Genomic DNA, 9,142 nt, shown 5'->3' with positions numbered 1-9,142 from the left:
AGTGCATCGTGGTGCGGAGACCCATCGGGTCCCTGCACTGTGATTTATGCTGCTGGTGAAACAGAAACTGGCAGCGTTCAGCGGCGTCCCCGTGAATGAGGCGGCCATGACCATGACGTCATGAGTTGCCATAGCACGGACGCCAACGAAAGCTGCCGGCTGGTTATAGAGGTGGGAGCCGGGGAGGGTGAGTACAGTATATACCAGGAGGGGGATGGTACACAGAGGAGGAGCCCAGGAGAAGAGCGCATATACCAGGAGGGGGACAGTGTATTCCAAGATGGGGACAGTGTATTCCAAGATGGGGACAGTGTATTCCAAGATGGGGACAGTGTATTCCAAGATGGGGACAGTGTATTCCAAGATGGGGACAGTGTATAGCAGGAGGGGGACAGTGTATAGCAGGAGGGGGACAGTGTATAGCAGGAGGGGGACAGTGTATAGCAGGAGGGGGACAGTGTATAGCAGGAGGGGGACAGTGTATAGCAGGAGGGGGACAGTGTATAGCAGGAGGGGGACAGTGTATAGCAGGAGGGGGACAGTGTATAGCAGGAGGGGGACAGTGTATAGCAGGAGGGGGACAGTGTATAGCAGGAGGGGGACAGTGTATAGCAGGAGGGGGACAGTGTATAGCAGGAGGGGGACAGTGTATAGCAGGAGGGGGACAGTATATACCAGGAGGGGGCAACATATAACAGGAGAGGAACATATATACTAGAACAGGGACAATATATACCAGAGGCGCCCAGGATGGGGGACATATCAGGATGGGGGCATATATACCGGGATGGGGAACATATTTAACAGGAAGAAGCCCAGGAGGGGTTATATTAGAACAGAATGGGGGACTTTACTACATAATGGGGAGGGCAACTCCTATGTCTTTATAAGATTTAGAAGGCTAAATGTGTGTGTATATATATATATATATATATATATATATATATATATATCTATATAATATAATATATATATATATATATATATATATATATATATATATATATATATATATATATATATATATATATATATATATATATATATATATATATATATATATATATATAATCTGACCAACATGCAGGGATGGGGGGCTAAGATCCTGATTTTGCACGGGTGCCCATCAAACTCCTAGTTACGCCACTGTGTGCCAGGGTCCTGCAAATTTCCTCCGCCAGCTCTTAAATCCTGACAAAACGTCATGATGTATCTGGGGCCTTGTAACCACCAAGAAGCTGACTTTTGAGTGACGGCTGAGGGAACTCGTAGGACCCGGATCAATGTTTTCACACATCTGAAGGTTTCAGAGTTTGGATTCCGCGGTCATATACTGTAATTGTCACCTATTCTACAGTGTTTTAAGCTTTATGTACGGGCTGCTATACCTCGGCTTTCCTTTAGGGGCGCTGTAGAAATCGTGAGCATTAGTATTGTGGCTGGTTGGGGAGGCAGCACCCTCAAAGTTTGTTTTTTTTCTTGGGATTTCAGACACTTCTTGAGCAAATTTTGTTTTTTTTTTGTTTTATGTTTTTGATTTGGTCGGTCGTACAATAAAACCTGTAATGCTAACTTTTTTTTTCTTTATATCTTTTATTTTTCTCTCCAGTGTCTTCCACAAGCACAGCCGGGAGCCGGTGGGCACACACTGGCACTTTGGCGTATCCGAACCCCGTACCTCACTCGTCATACACTGGTTACTCCACGGCTTACAGCAGCACGCCTCTGCCAAGCAGGTGAGCCCCGGATTGCGGTCCGACCGGTTTAGCCGCTGCGTAGACATTCTCTACTTCCGCAGACCCAGAACGTGTTGAAAAGCGCCCTCTCTATCAGTCACTGCGTGTTTTTCTTTGGAATTTAGGGTGTAAGGTCAATCATTTGTGTAGAAGAGATGGGAGAAAGCCCACGAGGGTGACCCTATTAACCTGCATTGACATAGGGAGTCACCTTCTAGCCCCTATACTGGTACCCCTGAAAGTCTGCAAAGTCACCGACCATAAATACAGCTGACAGCTTCCAATCCATAAATGATCCCCGTCCACTCCTTACTTCATCATGTGGATCGTTTGGCCGTCAGCCATCTCTTCTGACTATATATCCCCCCCCAACTCTGCCCAGCGCTCCTGTATTGCCTCTAAAAGAACCGCTGCCAGATGCCTCAGAAGGATCTGAAGTCCAAAATCAGACATGCCGGTTCCTTAAGTCCCCAGACATTGTCGGGGAAGAGTCAGGAGTCCCCCCTTACAGGGGCAGACCTATAATTGGTGCAATCACACAGGGACCCAAAAGGTTGGGGGGCCCATTTCTACCTCCAAATTAGATGGAATTGTGCTTTTAGACTGCAAAGGGCCCATAGAGGAGTTTGCAGCATTTAACATTGTAGAAGAGGCTTCCAAAGCGGAGTCCACACGTAGCGGGAAAAGAAAAATCCACACAAATTTTAAAGAGCAAACATTCCTGGTTCGGTGGAAAACCCGCAGTGAATTCATAGGAGGAAATCCGCCAAGAGTTCTCTGTAAAATCTGCAGTTTTGTGGTGGAATCGGAGTGGAGAGTCACCGCTGAAAAAGTCCGGCACAATCACCCATCTGTGAATATATATATATATATATATATATATATATATATATATATATATATATATATATATATATATATATATATATATATATATATATATATATATATATATATATATATATATATATATTTACAGTACAGACCAAAAGTTTGGACACACCTTCTCATTCCAAGAGTTTTCTTTATTTTCAGGACTCTGAAAATTGTAGATTCACATTGAAGGAATCAAAACTATGAATTAAAACATGTGGAATGAAATACTTAAAAAAAAATGTGAAACAACTGAAAATCTGTCTTATATTCTAGGTTCTTCAGAGTAGCCACCTTTGCTTTGATTACTGCTTTGCATTCTCTTGATAAGCTTCAAGAGGTAGTCACCGGAAATGGTTTTCCAACAGTCTTGAAGGAGTTCCCAGAGATACTCAGCACTTATTGGCCCTTTTGCCTTCACTCTGCGGTCCAGCTCACCCCAAACCATCTCGATAGGGTTCAGGTCTGGTGACTGCGGAGGCCAGGTCATCTGGCGTAGCACCCCATCACTCTCCTTCTTAGTCCTTCTTACACAGCCTGGAGGTGTGTTTGGGGTCATTGTCCTGTTGAAAAATAAATGATGGTCCAACTAAACGCAAACCGGATGGAATAGCACGCCGCTGCAAGATGCTGTGGTAGCCATGCTGGTTCTGTATGCCTTCAATTTTGAATAAATCCCAACAGTGTCACCAGCAAAGCCCCCCCACACCATCACCCCTCCTCCTCCATGCTTCACGGTGGGAACCAGCCATGTAGAGTCCATCCGTTCTCCTTTTCTACAAAGACACGGTGGTTGGATCCAAAGATCTCAAATTCGGACTCATCAGACCAAAGCACAGATTTCCACTGGTCTAATGTCCATTCCTTGTGTTCTTTAGCCAAACAAGTCTCTTCTGCTTGTTCCTGTCCTTAGCAGTGGTTCCTAGCAGCTATTTTACCAGGAAGGCTGCTGCACAAAGTCTCCTCTTAACAGTTGTTCTAGAGATGAGAATGTGTGTCCAAACTTTTGGTCTGTACTGTACGTGTTTCACACCTCGTCATTTGCAGACAGATGCTCCACCAAAAGGTTTGGAGTCATGTCCATCCTTTTGATGGAAGATGAACCAGATAATGTGACAGTGGCGATCTCCTAGAAACGTTCGGCTCGGCTGGGCGCTCCTGCGTATGGGAGGGGGGGGGGGTTGGTCGGGATCGATGATAATTTGTAATTTATCCACTTGCCATATCTGCAAATTATGCACCGAAGTGTGTCTGCCTTGTAATGTGAGCGCATTGCGGATGGGGGCACCGGTTATGTGCCATTTCTCACCATTCAAGCTAAACACTTACATTAGCCACATCATTGTGCAGGCGGACCGCACTTGTTGATCATTGTGCAGGCGGACCGCACTTGTTGATCATTGTGCAGGCGGATCGCACTTGTTGATCATTGTGCAGGCGGACCGCACTTGTTGATCATTGTGCAGGCGGACCGCACTTGTTGATCATTGTGCAGGCGGACCGCACTTGTTGATCATTGTGCAGGCGGACCGCACTTGTTGATCATTGTGCAGGCGGACCGCACTTGTTGATCATTGTGCAGGCGGACCGCACTTGTTGATCATTGTGCAGGCGGACCGCACTTGTTGATCATTGTGCAGGCGGACCGCACTTGTTGATCATTGTGCAGGCGGACCGCACTTGTTGATCATTGTGCAGGCGGACCGCACTTGTTGATCATTGTGCAGGCGGACCGCACTTGTTGATCATTGTGCAGGCGGACCGCACTTGTTGATCATTGTGCAGGCGGACCGCACTTGCCGACCATTGTGCACGCGGGCCGCACTTGCCGACCATTGTGCACGCGGGCCGCACTTGCCGACCATTGTGCACGCGGGCCGCACTTGCCGACCATTGTGCACGCGGGCCGCACTTGCCGACCATTGTGCACGCGGGCCGCACTTGCCGACCATTGTGCACGCGGACCGCACTTGCCGACCATTGTGCACGCGGACCGCACTTGCCGACCATTGTGCACGTGGACCGCACTTGCCGACCATTGTGCACGCGGACCGCACTTGCCGACCATTGTGCACGCGGACCGCACTTGCCGACCATTGTGCACGCGGACCGCACTTGCCGACCATTGTGCACGCGGACCGCACTTGCCGACCATTGTGCACGCGGACCGCACTTGCCAACCATTGTGCACGCGGACCGCACTTGCCGACCATTGTGCACGCGGACCGCACTTGCCGACCATTGCGCACGCGGACCGCACTTGCCGACCATTGCGCACGCGGACCGCACTTCCATTAATCCAGACCCTCTAACCTTATTTCTCTTTTTTATCCCTAGGACTTTTGTTACCTATGCTTCCCCAATGGATGACCCCGACATCGCCCCACTAAACGACGACCCTCTCCAGAACGAGCAAGACCTCTTATGGCACGAAGACTCCAAACCGGGCACCTTAGTATGAAGTGACACTCTCCACCCTTCCTCCCATTCTTCACTTATCACCTCGTGTGCCTTGCCGTGGAAGCTCCAATATTAGGTGCAATATTGGCACCGGCATAAGGCGGAAAACTGGCCGGCGTTCTACTGACCAACAAGGCACAGTCTACCGGATTACCACAAGCGCTTGGTTTTTTAAAAAAATTAAAAAAAGCACTTTTTTTCTTTTTTTGGGGGGGGCAAATTACTAAACAAGAGCAACTGTGAAGACAACTAGTGGCAAATCTGTGCACAAAGCACAAAAACCGGATGGAATTAACACTTTGCAGTCAGTATTGGACCATTCACATGAAGGATTAAACGCTCGATGTCGCTATGTTCTCTAAATGAAATCCAATGCTTCCAAAAGTTTTTAACGACCTCCTCTCCCCTCCCTCGAAAAAAAAAAAAAATCTGTATATATGGAGATGTGTATATACATTTTCTTGGCTACTTTTTATCAGCAGTGTATGGTTTTTTTTATATATATTCTCCTGATACTTTTGCTTACGGAGCTCGATGAATGAATGAATTTTCTTATGGTACAACTTGGTTTTTAGAAATGATCACCAAAAGTTTTTTTTTTTTAATAATCTTATCTATATGGAATGGTTATAATCTGCTGGTCAGGTGTCACTTATATCTTTTTTATTATTATTATTTGCAATGGATCAATTGTGGAATTGTGGAACAAACGTTTTTTTTGTTTTTTTTTGCATGGAAGGTACAAACAGAAGATGTGCGAGCATGTCCGGGACCTGACATCAGCCGGGTCTTGTGTAGAATGGAGGATGAATCATTGTTATTATTACTTTTCTATGAATTAAACTACAACTCAAATGTAACAGTTTTGTGACGTTTATTATATTGGATTGATCGTGGATTAACTGAAAAGTTGGTAACAACCAGAAATGACCCCACGCTTGTCCATGGGTTGTGTCTGAACTGCAATACCAGACACAACCTGTGGATATTAGTGGCGCTGTTTCTGGAAGAGCAGAGCCTTTAAAGGATATGGACAACTATTTGAGTCCTTCTTTATACGTAAGTGCATTTATTATGGACTAATAATTATTTTTGGAATTGGGTTTTTTGACAAATTTTGCACGGTTTGGCTTTTACAGGCTTTTCGTTGCTTTGGACGTTAATAGCTGTAGTGAGCTAACTGAGAATCAATCAGTGAGCTTGTTCTCAGAGGGCTTTTTTTTTTTTTTTCTACTATTTTTATCATTCTTTTTCTGATCTCTGTGCTCATTTATGACCACATCAAAGTTCATGTGACATGAAGTCATCAATTGGCTCAGAAAAAGAGAGTTAAAAAATTCTCTGTAAGGGTAGGTTCACATGTCTGACTCCTCCACGAGAAAAGTGGACCAATTATTGAGTGGCCCAAGTGTCATCGGTTTTTGTAGAGGAGAATAAAAAAAGTTTCTGTACCTTCTCCTCTCTGTTGAGAATATATATATATATATATATTATACACACATACATACATACATACATATACACACAAATATACACACACACACACACATACTATATACACACATATATATATATATATATATATATATGTGTATATAGTATGTGTGTGTGTGTATATTTGTGTGTATATGTATGTATGTGTGTGTATGTATATATATATATATATATATATATATATATATATATATATATATATATATATATATATATATATATATATATATATATATATATATATATATATATATATATATATATATATATATATATATATATATATATATATATAATATATTGTGAGACATATATAATATATTGTGAGACTGTGACCGGGGTTATCTATGGCGGCCGGTATGTCTCGCCCAGGTTGTGCTCACTCCATGATAGAAAGTAAATCCACTATAGGGTTAATGCTGTTTCCCTACAGACTGAAGGAAGGGTTAAATAGAATCAGGAACAAGGGCAGGTGTGCCGGGTGTGAGGGAGTGAACAGAACTCCCTGAGTTTTCTGCTGGAGAGGCACATGTATTGTGTTATGGACTTTTGTTTGAAGATTAAAACCGTGTGCTGTGAACCTTAATGCCTGGATCCCGTGTCTTCTGCTGTGCAGCCGACCGTGCTACCTCACATATGGTGGAGAATGCGGGCATCACAGCCGGTGAGGTGTAGCATCCATCCCTGGTGACCCAGCTGCGCATGTCCTGGATTCGAGCGGCTATACTACAGCCCAAACCCGGCGACGCCATGGAGGACATACTAAAGCATTTGGCTCAGGCTAATGCACAGCAACAACAGGCTAATGCACAGCAACAACAGACCAATGCACACCTGCTCCAATCCTTGCAAGTGCAGGAAAAAAAATTCCAAGAACAGATGGATCAGGCCAATGCACGTCAGCAGCAAGCCTTGCAATTGCAGGAAAAAAGGCACCAAGAACAGATGGTTCTCCTGGCCAAGTCGATCCGTGCCGGACCGGCAGCAACAACCCCGGGACCGGGTGATGACGGCAGCGTCCGGAAAGCGGTGAGACAAGCGTTGCAAAAGATGACCCCGGGGGACGATGTGGAAGCGTTCCTGGCAGTGTTTGAGCGGGTGGCCGAGCGGGAAAAGCTGCCGACCCCCCAGTGGGCTGAGGTATTGTCGCCCTATCTGACGGGGGAACCCCAAAAAGCGTACCTGGACCTCTGTACCGAGGACGCCATTGACTATGTGACCCTAAAAGCCGAAATACTGGCACGGTTGGGGGTGAATACCTATGTACGGGCTCAGCGGGTAAATCAGTGGTTCTATGAGGAAGCCAAACCCGTACGCTCCCAGGCCTATGACTTGTTGCATCTTGTAAAAAAATGGTTACAGCCTGACACTCTGAGCCCGGCGCAGATGGTGGAAAGGGTAGTAGTCGATCGTTTTGTGCGCACTTTACCCGTCACCGTTCAACGGTGGGTAGGACAGGGTGACCCGAGTACCCTGGACCAGTTAGTGTCCCTGGTAGAGCGGCATGTGGCTACGCAGGACTTGATACGGGACACTGAGACTTTGCGTACCGCCCGTCGGTCCGGCCCCTCCAAGCCTAGGGCCAAGGACCCACCGCCGACAACGGTGCAGGAGTCCCCTACCGTCCCGCCTGAGGCCGCGGCCGCCAATCCTGAGGTCCGGAAGGTTCTGTACCCTAAACGACAACCCGTCAAGGGGGTTTCCGTCCCCATTAGATGTTGGCGGTGCCAGCGGGTGGGACATATTGAAGCCCAGTGTCCACTCACCACGGAGCCCATGGATTGTGGGGTTACCCGGCGGGGTTCAATGTATGCTCAGGTGGTGTGTACCGCTGACCTGGTCTCCCCAGAGACGGAGCCCCACTTGTGCCAAATACAGGTGAATGGATGTCCGGTTACAGGATTGTTGGATTCCGGAAGCTTAGTGACCCTTGTGCGATCCACCTTGAGGGCTAAAGTAAAGGCCACAGGACGTACCGTGGGGGTGGTTTGCATACATGGGGACCGCCGAGACTATCCCACAGGGATTGTCACCATCACAGCACCTTGCGGTCAGGTGCAACATGAGGTGGGACTTCTTAACACTCTTCCTTATGACGTGATCCTAGGAAGGGATCTGCCCTATTTTTGGACTTTATGGAAGGGACCCCCTAAGTCTCCTCAGATATTGGTCAGTCCGGGACCTGAGCCCTACAATCCTGAATCCGGGACACCTGCCGTAGGGGTCCCCATGATAGGGACAGAATGTGAACCCGATAGGTCGCCCCTAGAGGTATTGGCAGGAGAGGCTGAGACGGTCGAACCCATCCCGGAGTTGGAGGCGTCCCCGGATACGTTTGGGACTGCCCAACTCCAGGACCCTACATTAATACATGCCCGGAGTCGGGTGACAGTAATTGACGGGGTGGCACAGCTGCCCGGTGCCCAGGTAAGGTACCCCCATTTCGCTCTTAAGCAGGATTTACTCTACCGGGTAGATGAAATACGGGGCGTGGGGGTAGAGCAGTTGGTGGTGCCCCAGCCGCATCGTCGGCGGGTCCTCGACTTGGCTCATAAACACCTGATGAGTGGCCACCTGGG

At 47.0% G+C, this 9,142-nt stretch overlaps 1 protein-coding gene across 3 annotated transcripts in view; it reads left to right on the top strand.

Annotated features, from left to right (window-relative positions):
* FRMD4B (FERM domain containing 4B) overlaps positions 1 to 5,929 on the top strand; it is a 288,020-nt gene extending 282,091 nt beyond the window's left edge. For all 3 annotated transcript variants that reach the window (XM_075321403.1, XM_075321404.1, XM_075321402.1), the window contains exons 22-23: positions 1,610 to 1,736; positions 4,947 to 5,929. In XM_075321403.1, the coding sequence (XP_075177518.1) occupies positions 1,610 to 1,736; positions 4,947 to 5,070 (251 nt within the window). In that variant the 3' untranslated portion in view covers positions 5,071 to 5,929. The remainder of the gene's footprint in view (positions 1 to 1,609; positions 1,737 to 4,946) is intronic.
* The last annotated feature ends 3,213 nt before the right edge of the window (positions 5,930 to 9,142 follow it).

This window comes from Anomaloglossus baeobatrachus, chromosome 8 (assembly GCF_048569485.1).
Source record: "Anomaloglossus baeobatrachus isolate aAnoBae1 chromosome 8, aAnoBae1.hap1, whole genome shotgun sequence".
NCBI lineage: Eukaryota > Metazoa > Chordata > Amphibia > Anura > Aromobatidae > Anomaloglossus > Anomaloglossus baeobatrachus.
Note: the sequence above shows the minus strand (reverse complement) of the source record. Positions and strands in the feature narration are given on the sequence as shown.